This window comes from Trachemys scripta, chromosome 9 (genome assembly GCF_013100865.1).
Source record: "Trachemys scripta elegans isolate TJP31775 chromosome 9, CAS_Tse_1.0, whole genome shotgun sequence".
In the NCBI taxonomy this organism is placed as follows: domain Eukaryota; kingdom Metazoa; phylum Chordata; order Testudines; family Emydidae; genus Trachemys; species Trachemys scripta.
Window position 1 is genome coordinate 54579982 of NC_048306.1, and position 26841 is coordinate 54606822.

The 26841-nt window shown below is 44.5% G+C and overlaps 1 protein-coding gene across 8 annotated transcripts in view; it reads right to left on the reverse strand.

Moving 5' to 3' along the window:
- The window catches only part of ARMC8 (armadillo repeat containing 8), a 211732-nt gene that overhangs the window by 30559 nt on the left and 154332 nt on the right, over nt 1-26841 (reverse strand). For all 8 annotated transcript variants that reach the window (XM_034781365.1, XM_034781367.1, XM_034781364.1 and 5 more), the window contains 4 exons: nt 17752-17834; nt 17408-17489; nt 5692-5778; nt 892-984 (listed from right to left, as the gene is read on the reverse strand). In XM_034781365.1, coding sequence (XP_034637256.1) covers nt 892-984; nt 5692-5778; nt 17408-17489; nt 17752-17834 — 345 coding nt within the window. The remainder of the gene's footprint in view (nt 1-891; nt 985-5691; nt 5779-17407; nt 17490-17751; nt 17835-26841) is intronic.

Below are 26841 nucleotides of genomic sequence, written 5' to 3' on the forward strand. Positions count from 1 at the left end.
TTTTAAATCTTCCTTCTTACCTGTACCCAACTATAGCCTTACCTTTGAACTAATCAGTTATGCTGTTCAATTAGCTCATGACTGACATGCACAAGTGAAATTGATATAAGGTTTGCATTTTATTCTTGCTCTGATCTCTTGATTTTACACTCTTTGCATAATTCCATGGATTTTACACTTAATTTATTATTTGCTGGAAATTACTGCACTGTGAAGCTTACATGAATAGTTTGTTATGGATATAACTATACTGTCAAGAATACATATATACAGACATATCAGCAAGATCATTTTTTGTTTACTGGCTTATAAGAAGTGGGAAGCTGACTGCAAAGAGTTATAAAAGGATTTCACTAAACTGGTTGACTGGCAACAAAATGGCACATGAAATACAATGTTGATAAGTGCAAGTAATGCACATTGGAACAAATAATCCCAACTGTACATACAAAATGATGGGATCTAAATTAGCTGTTACCACACAAGAAAGAAATCTTGAAGTCATCATGAATAGTTCACCCAACTGTCAGACACTAGAACTGGATGATAGGGGATGGATCACTACAAATTGCCCTGTTCTGTCCATTCCCTCTGAAGCACCTGGCACTGGCTACTGTCAGAAGACAGGACACTGGTCTAGATGGACCACTGATCTGACCCAGTATGGCCGTTCTTATGTTCTTAATATACTTTTAGGGACAGATCACTATTTTCTTGTATAGTCACACACACACGCAGGCTGAACATCTGCAACATTATTTTTAGTAACTGGTATGATCTTCATGGTCAAAAGTAAAGCTCTGAATCTCCCTTCCTTGATGTATGTTTTGGTGGTTGGCTGGTTGTGTGTGGTGTTTGTATAAACAATGTTTCATTGGAGTGAGTACTTACCATTAAAGCCCAAATGCCATTCACTCGCAAAGCAAGATTTTCACTCTGGGTTAAACTACATAGAAGTTCTATGGCTCCTGATTCTAAAATAGGCTGTAACGAATAGGAAAAAACACACAGCTTTAGAACACCGTGAATTTAGTGGACTTACATGTACATCAGTGAACTATCAAATGTGGTACTGCACACTGTGTTTATCTCGAGGTGGATTTTGGTTATTTATTGAGAAACTGTAGACATAACTATAATGAAATGTGTATGCACACACATCCTTTTCAGACAACCTTCTGTCTCAACAGACTGCTAGCAGTGAAGCACCTTTAATAAAAGACCACCTTCATTAAGCAACTGATTTTTGATCCCTTGAGCAGACACAGAAGACAGGTTTCACTGTCTTTAATTGCATTTAAACAGGCTGTATTTGCTCTTCACATTCACTAATGAAGATACATTGAGATGTAGTGAGTTCAACACGTATACAAACAATAGAACAACAACAAAGTGTAATAAGGCTAACTCTTAAGACTTCTGGTGACAACCTGAGAAAAACTCAAACCACTTGCGATATTATCAGACAATGAGGTTACAGGACAAATACCAACAGATGGATTTTGAAAGCCCCAGATTATTAAATGAAACAGAAACTACAGTCATGGGATGATAAAAGCTTGAGACTGTGAATCCACAACAATCAGGAAACTCAGGGTTAAGGTTGTCATGGGAACAACAGGCCAAATTCTTCCCTCAGTTATGTAAATCTATAACAACATCACCAAAATCAATGGAATTACTCCAGGAGATAGTCACCCTGTGCACAAGGTCTGCAAAAGCACTCTGCAGCATTTATGTTTCACATAAGGCCTCAAAATAGGTGAGGGCCCCTTAAACAGGGGTGAATTTCACTGAATTTACATAAGTATACATGTAAGCAGAATTTGCCCCTTAATTCTGTTTGCTTGCACATGTGCTTTATACTAGGGACTTTCATTACAGGTTGGCAGAACACCGCTGTGGCATGGTTTGGCAAATGCTAATTTACAAATATGGATTAACCATTACAAGTTTAAAGATGAAACATCTGGGGTGACATGGTTTATTCTGAAATCATGTGGAATAAACAGTAATAAAATGTCATCTATTCTTGCAAAAACTTAACTGTAAATTTTATCACCTGATTGAGATTAAATGTGTACCATTAGCTTTTTTCTAATAAACACTGTCTCTGCAGTGGTATTAATACTTCTCTCAATATTGAAAAAGTACTATTATAATAGAGTGAGAAAAGTATGCTGATACTCCTTGGCAACTGAAATAAGGATTTGAATTAAGATGCTAAATACTAGAGTTGCTAATCTGTTAAGTTTGGCAAAATGCTGATGGAAGTCAGGCAAGAGCTGGAGCTGGGACTCCCAGGGTCCCTGCTGTGGAGCTGGGGATCCTGGCAGTTGGTTCCTGATCTGGCCGCCTCCCTGGGCTGCCCTCCACCCTGGAGAAAGGGTGGGCAGGCTGCCAGCTGGGAAGATATTCCATAGAAAATTCCAGGATTTCTTTGTTCTGGGACAGAACAAAAACCTCACAATCTCTGAATTTTTCATGCACCAAAAAATCCTGCTCCAGCTCAGCTCAACTAAATACACTAACAAAATTATTTTTGCTACTGTAGTTGGTATTTAATGTACAATTCTTAAAGTGCTGCAAATAAAAAAGAAAATATAGAGGATGTTAAATAAAATAAAACATTTCATAGCTATCTGAAGGAATTTCAAAGCAGCCTCTCCTTTTATTTTGGCAAATCATGTCTAAGTAAAGACACATTTGCATAAACTTGCACATTTTTTCATCGAGAGTCAGTCTCCATCAAAGGGCTTGTCTTCACCAGGAGATCTGATCACATTTAGATGTTATTAGGAGCGGAGTTAGCTGACACAACAGTACCCTTGGCTGACTGGTCACTGTAGACAAGGCTATAAGCACAGCCTGTTGACATGATGCTGAGCACTATTTGTCATTGTCTATACCAGGGGTTGGCAACCTACGGCACGCGAGCCAATTCTGAGTGGCACGCAGCTCCCTGCCGCGGTCCCGGCCCCCAGCCCCACTCAGCCCCCCCGCCCACTGCTCTCCCCTGCAGGGGCAGGAGGCAGAAGCTTGGTTCTGCAGCAGCCAAGCTTCCCCCCCCCCCGCTTCTTCCCCTAGCGTGGTGCTTTCCTGCCCCGCCTCCTCTTTGTCCCCGGCCAATCAGCTGATGGCCCTAGCGAGGGGGAGGGGGAAGAGCGGCAGCGTGCACACAGCTCCGTAGAGGAGGCAGAGAGAGGTAGGGACAGAGCCTGGGGGAAGGGGGTGGAACAGGGCATATCCCTTCCAGCCCCCTGCCATGAGAGCTCAGAGCAGGGGGGCTGGGAGCACCCCCACGAGCCGAGCACCCCAGCCTTCTGCCCTGCTCCCCCCACCCCTCTGCCCTGAACCTCCCCAACCCCAACACATACCCAGCCTTCTGCTCTGCACCCCCACAGCCCCATTCCTCTGCCCTGAACCCCCCCAGTCTTCTGCCCTGCACCCCCCATTCTCCCATCCCTCTGCCCTGAACCCCCCACACCCCAACACACACCCAGCCTTCTGCCCTACACCCCCTCCCCCAGCCCTCTGCCCTGACCCCTGAAACATCCACCCACAGGTCTGGAGTCCCGGCCGCAGGCCCTACTCAGCCCACTGCCAGCCTAGGTGAACAGAACCCCAGGCTGGCAGTGAGCTGAGCAGGCTGGTGGCGTAAGATCAGCATTTTAATTTAATTTTAAATGACGCTTCTTAAACATTTTGAAAACCTTGTTTACTTTACATACAATAGTTTAGTTATGTAATATAGACTTACAGAAAGAGAGCTTCTAAAAACGTTAAAATGTATTACCGGCACGCAAAACCTTAAATTAGAGTGAATAAATGAAGACTCGGCACACCACTTCTGAAAGGTTGCCTACCCCTGGTCTATACTGACCAGTCAGTTATGCTCAGCTTTTTTTAAAAGCTAATTCTGCTCCTCATGATGAAGTCTAAACATGATGAGATCTCTTGGGGAAGAGAAACCCATATAAATGGACCCATTAGCAACCAGAGTGCAACAGTCTCTGTCTGATCCCCTAGCCATGATAGAGACAAGAAATGTGCAATGAAGTCACAAAAACGACTAAGCTCTGATAAAGTTATGGCATATCACTACTCAGCATACTGATGAGCATTTTTTCAATTGCTTATAACATCTTTATTTTTAACCATTTTCCAGCCTAATCAAACAAAAGCACTAGCTCTCAATAAGGACTATCTATGGCCACGCCAAGTTTCAAGTTGCTAATCTGTCGCTTTTTTTGTAGCCATGTTTAAAAATGTGTGGATAAAATTACTTTATAACGTGAGATGTGTTTTTTCCACTTTCTCATCACAGAACAGATGAAGGGATTTTCCTCAAACTTAAAAAAAGTCACCTATGGGCTTAGATCAAATACTGAAAATTATAGCCCAAAAGATGAATGTTTTGCCCATTATAATACAGAAATGCATACATCAGAGTAAAATGAATACATTATAAAATGAAATGCCTAAAGAATATCCTAACCATACTCTACACTTCTTGGGCGGCAATATGTATATTGTAAGCTGTGTTTAACATATACTGATATGCATGAAGCACACACACTGCATGGTGAAATGCACAATGTACTTCATATAAGCCAATGCACTATACATTATACAATGCAATTAAGTAAAAAGAACTTTCTTGAGCATTCACTTTTGTTCAACCAGATGAAATCACATTCCTGCAGTTATGGCCCATTTCTGCTCATAGTGATGCCAACAGGTGTTTTGCCATTGTGTTGAATGAAGGCACGACTGGGTTTCAAGTCTGTGAACTCAAATTGCTGAAGGTAAAACACATGCCTTACCTCTCAGCTGTCAAACTTATCTTCCGGAGAAGACTGAAGTCCATTTTTAATTATGGCCCATGGGATTATGTACTCCCCTCACGCCACAGATGTGGAAGAGAGATTTGCACAGAGATCATGGAGAGCCTCTGGCCTTTATGTAGTAACAGATTTTAGTTATGATTATAACTTACTATTTATTCAGCCCCTCATTGTCATACCCAGCATCACTTAGTGGGGATATCTGCTCTTCTTTGGGACAACATTATGCCTGCCCTTTGTTTCTATTTCTTCCCCAACCTTCTCTTTTTCTCTGCTTTCTCCCTTTTTTTGTATGTCTTCTACATTCTTCCCTCTGCATTTCCTTCCTTGCAGGTACTGCCACTTCCCCACTCTTCACCCCCATCTGCATTTTATCTGCTAAAATTATCAGCAATTAACTAGATAATGGGGTTTTTTTGTTTGTTTTTTTTAAAAGAGATTCTAGAGCTTGTGAAAGTTGTTGGCTTGACAGCCCTGAAGATTGAAATTATCTGATTTATCTCTCGAACAGATACAGCACAGGCAACAAGGCAGATTTATAAATGAAAAGTGTTTTAAAATCTTATTAAAGGAAGAGTCTATCAGTAAAGTTAGATCTCATACAGCATACCCATGTCTAACTACATTAGATGGGACCACCTATTCTGTCATATCACTGCATAATTAACAGGCTGTCAATTAAAAAAAACCCTATCAATGATAAAATTCCATCATCCCAACATTACAACTACTGTATAATCACCTGATAATGATTAAAAAACTTCTTTGCTTAGTCAAAAGTCATTGCTGTAACACACAGTTCTATTAAACAAGCAATAAGAAGAAATCATAGGTGAATACCAACCTCTTTGCTTGGGGAGAATTCAAGGAGAAGGTTGCATAGTGTGGAAGATGCTACCACCAGGACTTCATCTGGAGCATTCTGTAAAACCTAGGGGCCCAAGGAGGAGAGTGGGGAGCTACATTAATTGTTATGAACAAGACTAAGATCACTTTTAAACAAAGCTACCGTTTTGCTTAGCAAGAGCCACCAGATGAGCCACAGTGCCCTTGTACTGCAATGAAGGGTTATGCTGAGATTTGGGAATTCACCTCCACAGTCATCCTGTTGAAGCAGAGCAGTTTTTGAACAAAAAGATCTTCAGGCATTGTGATCTGCATGGCACTGATGTCTATTTGAAGGTGGGGTGCAGCAGCTGATAGTCTTCCCCACCACTTGTGTGTCCTGCTCTTACATGGGCCATAATAGCTGTTCCTTTGTGGAGCAAATAATTTTGAAAGAGTCACATTCTTCCTTTTCAGTGGACTGCAGAGCTGGCACAACAAGGGGGAGCAATCTATACTATCCTACACTATAAATGGTGCACAAAATGCATCTCTTCAATGCACTGAGCAGGCCAGGAGGGAATGAGTCATTGGAGATGCATGTTCTCCCTGGGGTAATGGCAACTCTGAACAGCCTACTACAGGGGGCTTTGTGCAAACTGCAACTATTTACCACTGTATGATTACTGTGATTACAGAGTGCTACAGAATCAGCTTGCTTGAACAATCCTTAAGGGAGTTTCCTTAAATCATTGTGCTTTTACATTTAATTGTTTTAAAAGTAAAAAAAACCAAAACCACTTTTTCCTTCTTGGACATAGGAAAAGAAGTTACTTACCCATACAGTAATTTGAGTTCTTCAAGATGTTTTGTCCCTATGGGTGCTCCACCATAGGATGAGGACGCACTTGTGCATTCTTGACCGGAGACTGTGAAAGCAGTGTCTGCAGGTCCACACCTCCACAGAGCAGCACCTCGTGCTTCGATACGAGGGCATAAACTTGCTGCCACTCATTTCCTTCTCACTCGGGAAGCCAGAGACTACAAAGCCAAAGATTCCACAGCAGAGGGAAAGAAGGGTAGGGGATAGAGCACCCATAGGGACAAAACATCTAAAAAACCTCAAGTTACCGTCACCTTGTCGGATCAGTCCATCAGCCCTCACAGAAAGAACACCGATCACAACATATCCTTCTTATTGTTCTAGCCATTCCTTCGGCCACCCGCTAGCCAGGCTGTCAGTGGCACCAGACATCCGACTGGCATAGCACATTGCAGCCCAGGACACCTGAGCAAAAGTGATCCGCCAGCGTCAGCCTCCCAAGTAGCTGGAATTACAGTCTCCAGTCAAGAGTGCACACACACGCACATCCTACAGTGGAGCTTCTATAAGGATATATACTCAAAGGAGAATGAGTGGTTTTAATTGGGATTTACAAAGTCAGAGTTTAAGGCCAGAAGGAATCACCAGGTTATCTATTCTGACCTCTTGTATATCACAGGCCACTAAACACCCCCTATCCATGCCCACACCAAGCCAACCACCAAAATTAGACCAAAATATTATAAGCCCCCAGGAAACTAAACTATTGTGTGCCACAGGCAGAGAAGAGGAGGGATCAAGATGCACCAATCTCTCTGTTCGTGATCTGTTACTGCTTACAGATATTGGCAGAACAGGATACTTTATTTAAGATGAAGATGGGGACAGTACAGTCCAATGCCCACCCTTCTGCTGTGGCAGGGAATAGACACCACTTGCCACTGAAAGATCCCTGTTCAATGCATCAGAGAATGGAAAACAAACAAAAAAAAACCCTTTTTTTATCCTTTTGTGAATAATAATTCCTTCCTAAGCCCTAACTGTGTGTGTGGTGTAGCCCTATGCATGAGCAAAAATTAGTATGAGCCTCAAATTCCATTTCCACACAAGATACTGCCGACATCTGTTGTCTATCTTTTGTTCTTGAATACTAGTAAATTAGATTCTGCCAAGAAATTTCTAACCGTTTGCTTCCAAGAAAAAATTATTCCATTTTCTTAACCTGACCTTTATTATTATTATTGTTACAGTAGTTTGTTTTCTCTCCTGTTGCTGCTGTCACCAATGAACTTGTGATCCCTTTTTATACACAACTTTAAATTAAGTTACCTTTGTAGACCCCTATTCTCCCCTCTATACAGCCGTAATACCTTCAGCTGATCATCTTAAGGAAGGCTTGTCCATGTCTTTGTTCATTTTTGTAACTATTTTGAGATTAAACTTCTTTTTCTCTACATTACAACAGTTATATACCGGGGGACATTTCCACACTCTGCATTGTAGAAAGGACATGTAGGATAAAAAAAAAAAAAAAAATCTAGTAAGTTTTCCCCATTAGCAGCCAACAAAATGTTAAAAAAGCGCCTGATTCTCCATTGCCTGGCACCTTGGATAGTCATTTATACACACATTGTAAGTAAAGTATAGGGCAGTGGAGAATAAGGCCAAAAGGACTGATATAAATCCAATAGCATCGTTCTGTGGGCCTCAGTCCCTCACATGCCGTGGTGAGAGCAGGCTGCCCACTTACGTTTGACAGAAGGACTGTACATTTATTTACCACTAGCCAGAAATATTTTCCTTTTAAAACATGATTTTCAAGCTGACTGAATAACTACACTCAATTGTTCAAAAGTAAGCAGCTTCTCTTTTCTGGGGGAACTAGTGAGCCACTAACTGAAAGGCAAGGATCAAAGTCAGAGGTGGTGTAAAATGTGGTGTAACTTACTGATGTAAGTGGGTATAATTTATATAATGAAGGGACAAAGGCAGAATTGTTACAGGAAAGTCAACCAAAAGTAGGGTTTAAGACAATGTACCTCTAAAGCTACTGAAATGAATTTGCCTTGACACAGTTCAAGAGGGACAGCCAATGCTTGGTAATAGAGAAATGCTTGAAAACGTGAAATTCCTAATTACAATATTGCTGACATTCCTTCCTACCGAGCAAATCCATCCCTAAGATTTTTCGCCTGATCAATGGACTGGGAAGCTCTTTCTGTGGTCACAAATACAATAAGCAACCAAGAGCAGGATGCTAGTAAAACAGTCAGATCCATTTTGAAGACGTGGATATATTTTATATTCCCTTTTGAACAGGGATGGGTACAAGGCTGAGCCAGAGATCATGGACTGTCTCAAGAAGGCTTTTTTGGAATGGATGCCTAGGTTCTCCTGCCATTGTTCCAAAATATCAATCTGCTGTCTTCACCTACAAAGAGGAAAAGAGCTGATAGTCACAAAGAATCATAGAACCATAAGGTTGGAAGGGACCACAAAGGTCATCTAGTCTAATCCCCTGCCAAGATGCAGAATTTGTTGTGTCTAAACCATCCAAGACAGATGACTATCTGGCCTCATTTGGAAAATCTCAATTGAAGGAGATTCCATGACTTCCCTAGGCAGGTTGTTCCATTGTCCTACTGTTCTTACAGTTATGAAGTATTTCCTGAGATTTAATCTAAATCTGCTATGCTGTAGTTTGAACCCATTGCCTCTTGTCCTGCCCTCTGTGGCAAGATAACAATTTTCTCTATCTTTCTTATGGCAGCCTTTCAAGTATTTGAAGACCGCTATCATGTCCCCCTTTAATCTCCTCTTTTCCAAACTAAACATACCCAATTCCTCCAGCCTTTGCTCATATCACTTACATTTCATCCCTTTGATAATTTTTGTTGCTCGCCTCTGGATCCTTTCCAGTTTCTCTACATCCTTTTCATACAGCAGTGACCAAAATTGGACACAGTATTCCAGCTGAGGCCTAACCAGTGCTGAGTAGAGTGGTATTATCATCTCCCATGACTTGCATAGTATGCCTCTGTTTATGCAACCCACAATTGCATTTGCTTTTATTTTTGTTTGCAACAGCATTGCATTGTTGACTCATGTTGAGGTTGTGATCCACCACAACTCCCAGATCCTTCTCAGGAGTGCTGCTGCAGAGCCAGTTATCCCCCATTCTGTATTTGCGCATTTGGTTTTTGTTCCCTAAATGTAGCACCTTACATTTGTCTTCATTGAATTTCATTTTGTTGTTCATAGCCCAGTTCTTCAATTTATCAAGATCCCATTGAATTTTAGCTCTATCCTCCAAGTGTTGACAAGCCCCCCTAGCTTTGTGTCATCTGCAAATTTGATCAGTATGCTCTCTATTCCTACATCCAGGTAATTAATAAAGATGTCAAGCAACACCGGACCCAGAACAGATCCTTCTCCAGTGACAGGTAGAAGGTTAGAAGGCTGACTCATAAATTGTGGAAACTAGAGGTCAATATGGCCAAGGAGTTCAGAATTCATAAAGAAAAGGTGGTTGTCCTATGGAGGTATCCAGGTTCTAGAGATGCCCAAGGCAGATAAATCCTGTCTGCAAGAAACCTTAATGTGTCTACGGGTGGAGTACAAGAGAGATCCTGATTGTAGGCTTGGAGGATAAGGACCTACAAAGGAAGAGTCTTGAATCTGAGACTCCCTGAGATTCCTTGCAAACTCCACTGTTGGCAGTGAGGCCAAACCCAAAAACTACGACCCAAGACTGTCCAGGCATCCAGCACTAATGAAACCTGAGGAGTAATGGGCAAAGAAGTCCTATTTTGCTCCACAAAAGTCACCCACCCCAAGTCAGGGTCAAATGTCATCCACAATTAAACCAACACACCCTGATTTGGTGGCACAGACAGCAGAAAGAGAAAAGATTCTAAGGACCAGCACTCACTGCTGAAGCATCAACCAGACTGGTTGAAAGTCATCTCTTGGTCCAGAAATCCCTTTGGATCTGATACACTTGTGCTGTTTCACTTGTGAACGAAAGCCAGGGTAGTTCTCAAAATGGCAGTACTCTTGCTGCCTTTTACAAAGGCCTGCATTCTCCAAGCCCTTATGTACCTTGTTGTCAGAGTTTCTGGCTCTTTTTGGTTCTGTGCCACTTCCACAATCTCTGAAGATGTGTTGAAGCTAAGGCTGCTGACATGCTTGCCTGGCTTATATCACGAAACAGGGGAGTTTATATCCTTTACATATTTTTATCCAGTCTAACTTAGCTGTGGATCCTGTTAAACTCAGGATTTGCAATGAGTTCCACAGGATAATTTCCCTTTTATATCATGTCATCATTAATTCATCAACTCTCTAAGCTATATGGCCCTAATCTTTCTATTTGTCTACTCATTTTTGTTGCCCTTCTCTGTACCTTTCCTATTTCTGCTGAATGATTTTTGAGGTCAAGTGCCCAGAACTGAACACACTGTCTAGGTATGGTTATACCACTGATTTACACAACAACATTATAATATTTTTCATTATTATTGTGACAGACCCAGACCAGTGGAGTACAGGAGTCTGGTAGAGGGCAAATATACTGGTCACTGGATGAGTAGTTTTCTGTACCCTGATTGACCAGAGCAGGGGCTGCACTAGAGTAATCAGGAACCTGCTAAAACCAGTTAAGGCAGGCAGGCTAATTAGGACAGCTGAAGCCAATTAAGAAGAAGCTGCTAGAATCAATTAAGGCAGGCTAATCAGGGCACCTGGGTTTTAAAAGGAGCTCACTTCAGTTTGTGGTGCAAGTGTGAGGAACTGGGAGCAAGAGGCGCAAGGAGCTGAGAGTGAGAGGGTGTGCTGCTGGAGCACTGAGGAGCACAAATGTTATCAGACACCAGGAGGAAGGTCCTGTGGTGAGAATAAGGAAGCTGTTTGTAGGAGGCCACGGGGAAGTAGCCCAGGGAGTTGTAGCTGTCATGCAGCTGTTACAGGAGGCACTATAGACAGCTGCAGTCCACAGGGCCCTGGGCTGGAACTTGGAGTAGAGGGCGGACCTGGGTTCCCCCCAAACCTCCCAGTTGACCTGGACTGTGGGTTCTCCCAGAGGGAAAGGTCTCTGGGCTGTTCCCCAACCCACATGGTGAATCTCTGAGGCAAGAAAATCCGCCAATAAGCGCAGGACCCACCAAGATAGAGGAGGAACTTTGTCACACTGCTGTCAGGTGTGGGATCTTGGGGGTGAAGAAAAAAAAAAAACCACAACGAAAAAAAAAAAAAAGGGAGAGGGTTTATTTTTTTTCACCACAATGGATGACGTAGTGCGGGCACTGATACAAGCTACGGTGGTCCAGCAGGAGGCTACCCGTGTCCAGGCAACCGCCCAACAGGAGGCAGTATGGCTGCAGCAAGAGACTAATCACCTGCTGATGGACCAGGCTGCTCAAGACCGAGCTATGTTGCGGGAACTGGTAAACCAGGTAAAGTCCCTTACAGAGCTGAATCGCGGCCATGATGGGACGCGGCTCATACGGGCCAGCCATTGGCTGCAGAACATGACACGGGAGGATGATGTGGAGGCATACCTTCTGGCCTTTGAGAGGACAGCCTACGGGAGGCCTGGCCTCGAGATCAGTGGTCTGACTTCCTTGCCCCATTCCTGTGTGGGGAGGCCCAGAAGGCCTACCATGATTTGCCTGAAGAGGCTGCAGCAGACTACCCCCAGCTGAAAGCAGAGATCCTGGCCAGATCTGGGGTAACGACAGCAGTGTGGGCCCAGCAGTATCATGGTTGGAGGTACCAGGAAGACAAAACCCTGCGGTCCCAATTGTATGACCTCATCCATCTCGCACGAAAGTGGTTGCAAACAGAGTCCCGGAGTCCGGAAGAGATACTAGCAGTTCTGGTCATCGACTGATACATGAGGGGACTACCACCAGACCTTCATGCCTGGGTAAGCCAGAACGAACCCTCCACCTAGGACGAGGTTGTCGCCCTGGTAGAGAGGCGAAGGACAGCGAGGGAGCTGACCTGACCAGTTAAGGAAGAGGCACCTCAGGTTAAACTAGCAGCACCAAGCCCTAAAGTTCGAGTGACTGGGCCACCAGGAGGGCCCAGGTGGAAAAAGAGAGAAGCTGAAGGCCCATGAGAGGCCACAAAGAGTCGGAGCACTGAGGGAGAAGAGGATCGTGATGTTAGACTGCCCAAACCAAGAGACCAGGGAACGCCTAGGGCTCCATACAGATGTTATGCCTGCGGGGAGTGGGCACACATAGCTGCACAGTGTCCCAATGCTGAGGAGCCTATGCAGTGTAACCTGGGGAACTGGGCAGACCCATGGTCCCTAATCCACCTTGTGGGGGTCTCACTAACCCCACATATGTATACCAGACCAGTGAAACTAAATGGGGTAGGGACCACGGCACTGGTTGATTCGGGGAGTGCTATCACGCTTATCTCAGGGAGGCTCGTGAAGCGTAGTCAGCTGCTGCAGGCTAAACGTACGGGGATAACATGTGTCCATGGGACAGTTAGTTACTACCCCACCAACCCAGTAAAAATTGAGATCCAAGGGAACACTACTGAGGTAGCAGCAGGTGTAGTCCCTAAACTCCCATATCCGATGCTCATAGGGAGGGACTTCCCAGGGTTTGGAAACTTACTCCCAGTAAGGGGATTAGAGAAAGATGGGGACCCTAAAATTGGTGAGGCATCCACAGCAGACTGTCAACCCCCAATCTTCCCTGAAATATCCCCAGATTTGTTCTCCACTCCCAGACAGGGTAGAAAGACAAAAAGGGAAAGGAGGGCAGCTAAGGCCTTGGGAACCCGAATACTGACCCAAAGCCAGAGGGTCGCTCTTGTAGGTAGGCGGACCCGCGCAGCTGAAAAGGAGGCCACGCAGGAGGGAGAAGCACCTGAGTCTGACCCCCACCCTAATGCTTCTGAACCAGTAGAGGCAACAGAGACTGGGCCCCTAGATCTTGGGCAGATTAGCCCCGGGAGAGGAAATTTTGGATGGGACCAGGCAGAAGACTCAAGGTATGACAACATTAGGAAGGTGGTGACTGAAATAGATGGGGTCCCTGTGGAAGGGAAAACCCAGGGACCAGGACCCTACTTCATAATGAAGAAGGATCTCTTATACCAGGTTGCACCAGTATAGGGGAAGAAGGTACAGCAGATCCTAGTACCTCAAAAACACCAGAACGCTGTATTAAGTCTTGCTCATAGTCATCTATTTGGGGGTAGAGAAGACCCTGGCACGAGTCCTAAGACGGTTCTTCTGGCCCGGAGTACATGAGGAAGTGCGGAGGTACTGTGCCTCCTGCCCGGAGTGTCAGCTGCACATTCCCCGTCCCCACTTGAGGGCACCTTTAATACCCCTTCCCATCATAGAGGTCCCCTTCGAGCGAATAGCCATGGACCTAGTGGGACCCCTGGAGAAGACGGCTTGGGGCCACCAATATATACTTGTTGTTTTGGACTATGCTACTCGCTACCCAGAAGCAGTCCCCCTGCGGAACACGGCCTCTAAAACTATAGCCAAAGAGCTGGTGGGGATCTTTGCCCGAATGGGGCTACTGAAGGAGATATTAACCGACCAAGGAATCCCATTTATGTCGAAGCTAATGAAGGACCTCTGTACGCTGCTCCATATACATACCCTGAGAACTTCGGTCTACTATCCGCAGACTGATGGGTTAGTAGAAAGATTTAACCGAACCTTCAAGGCTATGATAAGGAAGGTGGTAAGTTGGGACGGGAAGGATTGGGACACCCTACTACCCTACCTTATGTTCGCTATCCGGGAGGTACCACAGGCCTCAACTGGGTTTTCCCCCTTCGAGTTATTATACGGGCGTCACCTCTGTGGCATACTAGATATCGCCAAACAGATCTGGGAAGAGGAACCCAATGAGGGGAGAAATATAATAGAGCATGTAATGCAGATGCGAGATCGGATAGCCCGGGTTACCCCTATTGTATGGTAACATTTGGAGAAGGCACAGGAGGCCCAGCAAACCCATTACAATCACCAGGCAAAAGTGCGACAGTTCCAACCAGGGGATCAGGTTATGGTGTTGGTACCCACGGCAGAAAGCAGGCTTCTGGCCCAATGGTAGGGGCCCTATGAGGTGGTTGAACCCGTGGGGGAAGTAACCTACAAGGTGCAGCAGCCAGGATGCAGAAAACAAGAACAGATTTATCACGTTAACCTTCTGAAACCCTGGCATGCACAAGAGGCATGCACAACGGTCCAAAAAGACCTAACCCAGGAAAACAAAGAGGTGAGAGTGTCTCCCGATTTAACACCACACCAGAAGAATGAGGTATCTGAGATGATCTTCCAGAACCAAGATGTGATCTCGACAAAACCGGGTCGAACAACCGAGACATATCACCACATCATCACAAACCCTGGGGCCAGAGTAAAAATGAGGCCCTAACGGATGCCAGCAGCAAAAAGGAGGAAATAAAAGCAGAAGTAAAAAAAATCCTGGAGTTGGGGATCATCGAAGAATCCCACAGTCAGTGGTCCAGCCCAATCGTGCTGGTGCCCAAACCTGATGGCACCATAAGATTTTGCAACTACTTCCAACGACTAAACGAAGTATCCCAGTTCGACGCGTACCCCATACCTCGCATAGATGAGCTAGTGGACCGTCTGGGTAATGCCCTGTACTTTATTACCCTAGACTTGACAAAGGGGTACTGGCAGATTTCCCTTGCAGAAGACGCAAAGGAAAAGACTGCGTTCTCTACACCAGAGGGTCTTTTTCAATATACTGTCCTCCCTTTTGGACTACATGGGGCCCCAGCTACCTTCCAGCCCCTCATGGACAAGCTATTACGCCCACATAACAGTTATGCTGCTGCCTACTTGGACGATGTGGTCATTCACACCCCAGACTGGGAAACCCACCTGGAGAAGGTGGAGGCAGTCCTCGATACCTTCAGGCGAGCTGGCCTTACAGCAAACCCTGCCAAATGCGCTGTAGGGTTTACAGAGGCCAAATATTTTGGCTACATTGTGGGAAAAGGTCTGGTAAAACCCCAATTAAACAAGTTAGAGGCCATCCAAAATTGGCCCCGACCAAGTCGCAAGAATCAAGTCCAGGCGTTCCTAGGTGTGGTGGGGTATTACCGACGATTTATCCCCCACTTTGCCACAAGGACAAGCCCCCTGACAGACCTAGTGAAAGCCCGTGGACCTGATATGGTGATATGGTCTGACGCAGCAGAGGAAGCATTTCACAGACCTACGGACTGCCCTCTGCAGTAACCCTGTACTGATAGCCCCTGATTTCACCAAGGAGTTTATCCTGCAGACGGATGCATTGGAAGTAGGGTTGGGGGCCGTTCTATCACAGATGGTCGGGGAGGAAGAACACCCAATTCTATACCTCAGTCAGAAACTCCTTCCAAGGCAACAAAAATATGCAGTGATGGAGAGAGAATGCCTCGCTGTAAAATGGGCCATGGAAACATTGCGCTACTACCTGCTCGGGCGCAGATTTGTCCTCGTGACCGACCATGCCCATCCCAGTTCCACTATAGACAGCTGCAGTCCACAGGGCCCTGGGCTGGAACCTGGAGTAGAGGGCGGGCTCGGGTTCCCCCCAAACCTCCCAATTGACCTGGACTGTGGGTTCTTCTAGAGGGGAAGGTCTCTGGGCTGTTCCCCAACCCACATGGTGAATTTCTGAGGCAACAAAATCCGCCAATAAGCGCAGGACCCACCAAGTTAGAGGAGGAACTTTGTCACATTATTTATTAGTAGTATTACAGAAGCGCCAACGAGTGCTAGTCATGGGCAAGGACCCCATTGTGCTAGGTGCTGTACTCTATCCGTTTCTTCAGGTAACATAATACTTTATTTGCTTTTTTGACCAAAGCTGTGCACCGAACAGGTTTTCATGCAGATGTCAGCTATTCAGTATAACAACATTAGATTCTATGCAATAAGCTTAGTCACCCTGCATACTTGAGGGCAAATGGGGAACTGCAGAAATAGGATGCACTCTGCACAGAGTGCCTGACAACTTTCTCATTCTCTCTCTCTCTCACCTGTACCAGCAAATCTGCTCTTTTGTTCTATGATTAACTAGGCAAATCACAGGAACGAAATCTCTTAGCCTTGCTCACTGTTTCTGGTTGGTTTGCACATTCTCTCCTCCAGAAGCTGCCATTTTCCCATAGATAGAGCAGTATATACAGTACAATTAGTCTTCCTCTATCCTTTTTCACTAATTCACTACAACCCGTTCTTCACAACCACTCAAGTCGTTCAATAAACTGCAGTGCATATGACAAGGCAATACGCACTATTTTTTCCTTCTAGTTTACGTTTAGGCAGCCTGATTTTAAAATCATAAGCCATGCTTCCCCTCTCCTCCATGGTGAGGCTGGTGCTTCTGGGGCTGGACTTGGGGGTTGGGCCACAGGCAGCAGTGCACTGCACTGTCCCAAGAGGAACACAGAGAGATTTTGCATTAGGCTGAAGAGGAATGCTCTACCCACATCATGGCCCTGCCTCTTCCAGCATCCTGCTCCCTGGGAAAGTAAAGCAGCTGGAATGTAGGATCAATATCCCCTCCCCACGGCTGCAGCCTCAACCTCAGTTGCCGGTTATAGGCTGAGCAGGGGAGCAGAGGGGAGCCCTTTCCTATGTTCCTGAGTAAGGGGGCTAGGGGCAATCTGGCTCTCAGTGCCTGTCTTATTTTGTAATAGATTGTGTTACATTTCAAAAGAGACAGTGCAGGCAACGACACTGTTTGCTGTTACTGGGCTTTTGCTGATTTGTAAGCCTCCAGAGAAGATCACACATATCCGATGTCAAGGTGATACCTATTAAGATTCTACAAAAAGACATTGTAACTGATGAACAGATCACATCCACTTCCAAGTGTATGATTCTTGCTATTTTTCGACTCACCTTCATTAAGGGTTTCCATACGGCATGATCCTGGAAACTTGTCCGTAGCTGCTGCACAGACCGGGACAAACTGTGCAAACATCTACAAAGAAAAATGAAATGAGGTCTGTGAAATGCTTTCATTGTTTCTTTCTATACAGATATAGCTAGTAATTTGGTGATGATTAATACAACACCAAGAAATATTTTACTACTATCTTTAATGAATTTTCAGAGACTAGAAACTGCTTTAGGTTAGTTTTAGTGTTTGACGGATACCACGATTTCTAGCAAATGAAGGACGAAAAAGAAAGCAAAGTTACACACTCTGAAAATTATTTTATTTAGACCAGGAAAGCTCATACCTGACTGCAGATAGCCGCACCTTGATACTAGACTCAGACAAGCCATTCACAATTCGGTCCATCATATTTTCAGTCTCAATGATCTGGAAAAAAAGGTTAATGGTGCATAAATAACATAAGGTGGATAACTTTTGTATTACTTGTAAATGCTACAGTTTTACTGTGGTTTATAACATTATAAATTTTGCATATGAAAAGGGAATTTACCTTAGAAACAACAACCCTTATTTCCCCTTATGGAACCACTGAACTCATCAATTAGACAATAGCATCTACTCTCTTTGCCTGACTGTGGTTTTCTTCTGATGCTTTCTTGGTGATTCGTAAGGCCGTTGATGGAAAAACTGAGAAGTTCTGTAACGCTGTGCAGACTGTGGGTAGTAGAACTTACGTTTTGGCGCTGGTGTGCAATACCCAAGGAACAGAGTGTAGTTCTCGAATCCTTAAGGGTGTGGAGGGAATTGTCCATTTTCTTTTTGAAAAGATGGGATTCATCAAAAGGGAAGTCTTCTATGATGTTTTGTACCTCCCTGGGAAAACCAGAGGAATGGAGCCACGACTCCCTCCTCATGATGATGCTAGTGGTCACTGAGCATAATTAAATATCTGCCACATCTGCTGCTGATTGGAGTGAGGTCTTTGCTACCAGCATCCCCTCCTCAACTATTGCCTAAAAGCAGGCCCAGTCCTGTTGTGGCAGTTTCTTGACAAAGTACTCCAATTTGCTCTAATTCAGAAAATCATATTTGGCAAGTAATGCCTGATAATTCAAAATCCTGAATTGAAAGCTGGCTGAAGAGAAGACTTTGCAGCCTAAAAGGTCCAGTCACTTGCCCTTCCTGTCAGATGAATGGAGCATGGATGCTGTTGCCTTGCCTGTTCTGTCGCTGCCTGCACCACAAGTGAATTGGGAAGTGGGCGTGAGAACAGAAATTTAGACCCCTTGGCTAGTAAATAATCTTTTTTTCTGCCCCCTTTGGGGTAAGTGTACATATGGCCAGTGTATGGCTCGAGAATGGCATTGTTGATTGGAAGAGCAACTCTAATTGGCTCTGATGAGTGAAATATATCCAGCAGCTTATGCTCAGTGCCTTTGATCTCCTCCAGAGGAATGTGAAGCTCACCCGCCACTCTATGCAAGAGATCCTGGAACTGGCAGTAGTCATCAGAAGATGAGCTGAAGCCACTGCTGTATCAGGCGAGGACAACCGGAATCTCAACTGTTCCAGCAATACTGTCCGAGCTGGACTGAGTGGCTCATCTCCCATTACTGGTTCCGAGCTCAAAGGGGCCCGAGACAGTGAAATAGGTGAAGCCTCCCTAATGGAACAGGCAGGTTCCAATGGAGGGTATAGGGGCCAGGATCCCCATAGGGCCAGCATGATGGTTCCGGAAGGTACTGAGAAGGGCTCCAGTGGCTCTGTGGCTGCTGGAGTTGAGGATACTGCCATGATGTGGAAGGCCTCAATTGGTACTCATAGTGGTGGGAAGGGATGGACAGTCCCTGACCCTCATCCGAGTCCTCCAAAGACGAAAACTCAGTTCCATCGGCTGCACTGTCAGAGCTAGTGGAAGTGTGTATGCTGCTGGAGCGAGAGGTGAGGAGTGCCTCAGATACTTCCCCAATCCTACTCCTAAAACTATCAAACTATTAAAAACTACAACAAAAACGGTAAAAACTGTAAAACTAACTATGTGCAATTGTAGATTTTTTAAGTGTGTCACATGAAGAGGACACATAGGACAAGTCTACACTAGCACTTATGTCAGCAAAACTTTTGTCACTCAGGAGTGTGAAAGAAAACACACCTCTGAACAACATAAGTTTTGCTAGCATAAGCACTCGGGTGCATTGTGCTGTCAGTGTGAGATGCTCTCCCGCCAACACAGCTACCACCGCTCGTTGAGCTGTTTTTATTATGTTGACGGGAGAGCTTTCTCCCGTCGACATAACACAGCTACATGAGTGCTCTTATAGCAGGGCAGGTGTATTGGTACAGGTGTGCCACTGTAAGCTTGTAAGTGTAGACATGGCCTAAATGGTTCTGACCCGGATCATGCAGCGGTGAGAAGGAACTGGAGAAGTGATCAGTCCGGCCCATCTTTTATCACCTCAGACAAAAGGATGAGGCAAGCCAAGGGTGCAAGTGCAGACCAATGGACACTACTACTTGAAAAATCTCTGGCTCCGGATGCATGGTGAGCATGCATAAACCCTTAGTGGAATACAATAGGGACTATCACTCGAAGAAGAAGCAGCAGGTAATGAGCACACGGGATTCGCGGAGAGTGAGCGCACAGGGTCTACAGGAAAGGCGGGGAGAGAGCAGTCACTAAGATGACATTCCCATTTTCACTTCAAGAAGCACCTTTTTCATACCCTTGAACGGACAAACACTCTTACTCCAAGACACATTCTTCTGTCTCCTTATTCTGTTCTCCCGCTCCTTTGAAGGTGACTCAGACCCCACTGACACCATACAACCCCTCTGAGACACCTAGCTCTCTTTTCTGAGATATCCAGCCACCATCCCATATACTCTTTTCCATTGGATGCTGCCTCCACCGCCACCCCACAGTGCAATTCTCTGTTAGACAACCTTTTGCATGCATTCTCCTATGTGAGATACCCTGTCCCCACGAGCAGGTTCAATCCCTCAGTGGTACATCACCTTCTGCTGCTTCCACATGACACATTCGCCCAGTTCTCCCTTTTGTCCCTCCTCAGCACCCCATCCCCCATGAAGATGAGACGGGGAGAAGTGAAATCTGTTCCCTGCCTGATCCTTTCCTGACCCACTGAACAGGAGAAGTAGGGAAGTGATAGCCTCTTATCTGGGACCAAGACAATGTTCTCAAATGAAATTTCCTGTGAGGAAAGCCTTGGTCAGTGCATTTTACAACCAAGTAGTAAAGCTTCTATTTAATTTGGGTATAATTTCATAACATTATATGGCATTATCATGACTCAATGCTGTATGAAGCTAAAGAGGAAATGTAAAGACATTTCTACCAAATCTGTACAACAGTCTAACTGTAGGTTACAGTCCTGTAGAATACCACTTAGAACTAACATATAAATACAGAAAAGGACAGGTCTTAAGGCATCAATGTTAGACATATCAGCTGACAAGACGGAATACATACATACATAAATACTTTGCAATACTGCAGTGTTTTTCATCAGAGCATCTCAGAACATTTCACAAACAAAACAACCACTAATACCCTTGGGAGACACCACAGGTGAGTATTAGCATCCCCATTTCACCAATGGAGAAAGACACAGAATAGCTAAGTGATTTGGCCAAGGTGACCAGCAATTCTGTGGCACAGTCAGAAATCAAAGTTAGTTTTTCTGAATCCTAGTCCTGTGCTTTTAACACTAGACCCGTGGTTCTCAACCCGCAGCCCGCGGGCCACTTGCGGCCTAATCAGCACACAGCTGCAGCCCATGTGACATAAAAAACACAGAGAGCTGCATACGTGGCCCACAATGGTAAATAGGTTGAGAACTGCTGCACTAGACTATGTTTCCTTGTCTGAGTTTCTTCTGTTCCTTGACATTTTAATAAGACAACTACTAGTCATTGGCTTTCTAGAGGCTACAAAGAAAATACACTGAATAAAAAGGTAAGTATCTTACATATACTTAAGAACAGAAATCTGTCCCTGTTTACAGATCATTTGAAGAGTAGCAAATGATCTGGGTACTTATACAGCCCCCATCACAGTAGTATGTATGCACCTCACAATTAATTTATAATCAGCTCTCCTGGGAGGTGGAGAATTATTTGATTTGCCCAAGGTTGCACAGGAATGTGTGCAAGAACTGGGAAGCGAACAGAGATCTCCTGAATCTCTCTCCAGTGCTTTAACCACAAAACCAACCTTTCTCCCTCAGAGGGCAATGAATGTAAAGATACACACTCATCAAATTTTTAATCAGTTTTAAAACTATTACAATTTCTTCAATAAATTCACTGTGGAGATTATGTATATTTCACTATTTCTATCCTCTAAAGTTGTTGTGAATTTGTTAGAAGTTTATCCCTTTCACAAAAGAGATATGCTTTAAGAATATTTTTGATTTAGTAAGGATGAAACCCTGCAAAAAACAGTTGGAAAGCACTCCCAAATTCCACCCCACTTTTTTTTTTAAACATAGTACATACCACAGGGCATAATATTCTGAACAGATATTTCTAATATGATCCAAGTTTTGTAAGTCCTGTCAACCTATTGCAGTACATGAAAGCAGGGCTGTGTACTAAAATATTTCTGAATACAGCTAACTTCTTCAAAATACATTCTGTTCTGCTACAGCAACTTTTTATTGGGAGAGCACAAAATAATTACATCTATTCAGTATTTTGCAGCTACAAACATCTACTTTTCATCATTCTGTGGAGATGCTAATGACAAAATTATTTAGAAAAGTTAGGAAAACACACAAGTTACATATACAATATTTTTAAATAACATACGATTTGTAGATCAGTGTTATATTGCAAATAAGACTACAAACTATGATACCACAAATATGAATCAACAATTTAAAAATAAATATTTTATTAAAAAATAAAAATTACACAGAAATAATGTTATAAAAAGACAGTCTATTTTTATGGTCACTTTTTAATGGTTAGTCTGCACTTTTCTGAATTAAGATTTTAATATGTAGAGTCCCTCTGAATCATTATTGAACTGAAACATTTCTCCTGCTTCGTATGGGTTCTAGGAGACCATGACATAAGCCTATATAAATTCTGGAAAATAGCACCACGGTGCAGAATCAGTTCACATTAAACAAATATTGGAAGCAGTGGGGAAAAAAAAACCACTTAAATCTCACTAGGCAAACTTTTGTACTCATTTACATCAGTAAAACTCCATTTAAGTCAACTGGGTGCATTGGCCTGAGAGCAAAATTTCACACCATATATGGAAAGTGGCAGAATATAAGAGTTAAATAGGGAATTATTTACCACATCAATTTTTTAAAATAGTTTTTGAAGCATGGAGTTGCTAGAATAAATAAATATAAATCAGTGGGTTTATTTAATATCAGCTTTCACATGAACCCTTTCTTTCTGTTAATAAGATATTGCATGTTCAAATAAAATATCACACTGTTTGCACAAGTAAGAACAGTTAGGAATGAGGTGTAAGGATTCATGTCAGGTGACAGATATTTGGGAAGTGATGTTGTATGGTTAATGGGGCTCCATTTTCCAGCAGTCACGTTAGTTTTAGTCAAAGAGGGAATGCACCTTTTAGAAGAGGTCAATGCAAATCAAATGATTTAAACTAGTTCAGTGAAGGAGATAAAATTATCCCGCAAACAAAAGATCCTCTTTTTTCCCTAAAAATTCATATCTTACTGTCATATTTAAAAAATATTGACAGACTTTATTTTCAGTAGCCTCCATGAAAAACAAAGCACCTTACACTATATGTAGTAAGTTATTACTAGTAAATTCAGCCTTGAAATGACAATTCTATCTCCAGCCTGGTGAGATTTCAAAGCTAAATCTTGCCTTAAGTGATTGGCATTTCTGTCTTGAAAATTCCTTTAGTTATATTAGAGCTACTTTGTAGCATGTTCAGGATTAATGTGTATTGTGATATGTCATTCTTGCTTTCTTATCCTATTTTATTCATAATAAAAATCCAATATATATTTTCATAGCAATTCTATCACCACATTTCACTCTTAGGTTACCATAAACATCTGTCAAGATCTATCAGAACTAACAAGCTCCAAGTGGACTTAAATGCCTCATATGCACAGATGAGGACAAGCCAAGTAGGAGAGAATACTCTGGTTATTATCACTGGTGATCACACTGATCTTACAATTGCCACTCATCGTTTTATATGCACTGCCATCTCCAGCGTGGTTTGCCTGGTAGAAGCTAGCCATGAATCTCCTTTCAAAAATTACTGCTTCCTTATGTTTACTTCTGAGAAAAAGTTTGCATTATGCTACACTGCAAAACAAGAGCAAGTTACTCACCTTGTGCAGAAAAGATAGTACTTTGGGATGTGTCACCCTATGGGTGCACCACTGTTGGTGTATCTGCACCCCAATCGGAGAATTTTGGTAGCAACATCTGGTCGGCCCACCTCAAGGCTACATAGCACTGTGCCAGCGAACCACCCTCAATTCCTTCTCTACTCAAAGAGAAGAGCCCCTTCTTGAGAACACAGAAGTAAAGGGGAGAAGGGCGGGTTGCGGAGTATCCATAGAGCGACGCATCTCAAAGAACCATCGTTACTCCACAAGTTGAGTAACTTCCTCTTCTTTGAGTAGAGTCCCTATGGGTACTCCATTGTAGGTGACTTCACAGCAGTATCCCCCTGCGCTGGCAGGTCGTCTTCGGGGGCCCTGCTCCCCTGGCTAGAGCAGCCCCACGGCCCCGGCCGGAGCGCGGCCAGCCCCGCAGCCCCGCTCTCCCGACCGGAGCTCTGGCTGGAGCGCGGCAAGCCCCGTGGCCCCGGCCGGAGCTCCGGCCTGAGCGCAGCCAGCCCCGCAGCCCTGGCTGGAGTGCGGCAAGCCCCGTGGGCCTGCTCTCCTGGCCAGAGCGCCGGCCGGAGCACGGCAAGCCCCGCGCCCCTCCCCCCGCAGCCGGCAATCGAAGTGCCGCCCCAGGAATCGGGGCCCGCACTTGCTAAAGCCGGTCCTGAGTGCTGGGGCTTCTGTTATTGATGATAGTTCTTCAGAGCCAAAGTCTTGAGTAATAGCATAATATTCCACGAAAGCATGGCCAGAGGCCCAGGTTGCTGCCCTGCAGATTTCTGAGATGGGGACATCTTTAAAACACGCAGCCAAGGTATAAACACATCTTGTGGAGTGCTACAGGTTATACGCATGGTAAAAGTGGTTAATGCAACTAGAGACCCATTTGGAGAGTCTTTGAGTTGATATTGCAGAACCCTTGAATCTTTCTGCAAATTAAAGGAAGAGTTTAGGAGACTTCCTAAAGTCCTTAGTCCTGGCTAAATAAAATGCTAGGGGTCTCCTAACATCCAGCATATGTAGTATTGCCTCCCTGTTGGCAGCATGTGACCTCCAGAAGAAGAAAGAGGAGCATCCATGTACCAACAATGCAGATACAGGTGAGGAACCGTTTTCATGTTCTCTCCACAGATACTAATGCAGAGAGTGGACTAGATGATACATCTGAGGGAAGGGAGCAGGAGACTCCTCCGATTGGAAAGCATGAGATGCACTGTCCTAGGGATGGGGATTCCATGACCACCACTCCGAAGACAAAGAGGCGGGTGGTGGTGGTTGTGGACTCCCTCCTCAGAGGGACTGAGTCATCTATCTGCCACCCTGACCGGGAAAACCGAGAGGTCTGCTGCTTGCCAGGAGCTACAATTCACGATGTGACGGAGAGACTGCCGAGACTCATCAAGTCCTCGGATCGCTACCCCTTCCTACTTCTCTACGTTGGCACCAATGATACTGCCAAGAATGACCTTGAGCAGATCACTGTAGACTACGTGGCTCTGGGAAGAAGGATAAAGGAATGTGAGGCGCAAGTGGTGTGCTCGTCCATCCTTCCTGTGCAAGGAAAAGGCCCGGATAGAGACCGTCAAATTGTGGAAGTCAACGAATGGCTACACAGGTGGTGTCGGAGAGGCGGCTTTGGATTCTTTGACCATGGGATGGTGTTCCAAGGAGGAGGAGTGCTAGGCAGAGATGGGCTCAACCTAACGAGGAGAGGGAAGGAGCATCTTCACAAGCAGGCTGGCTAACCTAGTGAAGAGGGCTTTAAACTAGGTTCACCAGGGGAATGAGGCCAAAGCCCTGAGGTAAGTGGGGAAATGGGATACCGGGAGGAAGCAAGAGCAGGAGAGCCCGAGAGGGGAGGACTCCTGTCTCATACTAAGAAAGCGGGACGATCAGCGAATTATCTTAAGTGTCAATACACAAATACAAGAAGCCTGGGAAACAAGCAGGGAGAACTGGAAGTCCTGGCACAGTCACGGAACTATGATGTGATTGGAATAACAGAGACTTGGTGGGATAAGTCACATGTCTGGAGTACTGTCCTGGATATAAACTGTTAAGGAAGGACAGGCAGGGCAAAAAAGGTGGGGGAGTTGCATTGTATGTAAGAGACCAGTACGACTGCTCAGAGCTCCAGTATGAAACTGCAGAAAAACCTGAGAGTCTCTGGATTAAGTTTAGAAGTGTGAGCAACAAGGGTGATGTGTGCTACAAACCACCAGAGGTGGACGAGGCTTTCTTCCGACAACTAACAGAAGTTACTAGATCACAGGCCCTGGTTCTCATGGGAGACTTCAACCACCCTGATATCTGCTGGGAGAGCAATACAGCGGTGCACAGACAATCCAGGAAGTTTTTGGAAAGTGTAGGGGACAATTTCCTGGTGCAAGTGCTGGAGGAACCAGTGTAAAGTGTAGGGGGAGAGTTCTTCTTGACCTGCTGCTCACAAGCCGGGAAGAATTAGTAGGGGACGCAAAAGTGGATGGGAACCTGGGAGGCAGAGACCATGACATGGTCGAGTTCAGGATCCTGACACAAGGAAGAAAGGAGAGCAGCAGAATACGGACCCTGGACTTTAGAAAAGCAGACTGACTCCCTCAGGGAACTGATGAACAGGATCCCATGAGGGGCAAAGGAGTCCAGGAGAGCTGGCTATATTTTAAAGAATCCTTGTTGAGGTTGCAGGAACAAACCATCCCGATGTGTAGAAAGACCAGTAAATATGGCAGGTGACCAGCTTGGGTTAACAGTGAAATCCTTGCTGATCTTAAAACACAAAAAAAGAAACTTACAAGAAGTGGAAGATTGTACAAATGACCAGGGAGGAGTATAAAAATATTGCTCAGGCATGCAGGATTGAAATCAGGAAGGACAAATCACACTTGGAGTTGCAGCTAGCAAGAGATGTTAAGAGTAACAAAAAGGGTTTCTTCAGGTATGTTAGCAACAAAAAGGAAGTCAAGGAAAGTGTGGGCCCCCTGAATGAGGGAGGCAACCTAGTGACAGAGGATGTGGAAAAAGCTAATGTACTCAATGCTTTTTTTGCCTCTGTCTTCATAAACAAGGTC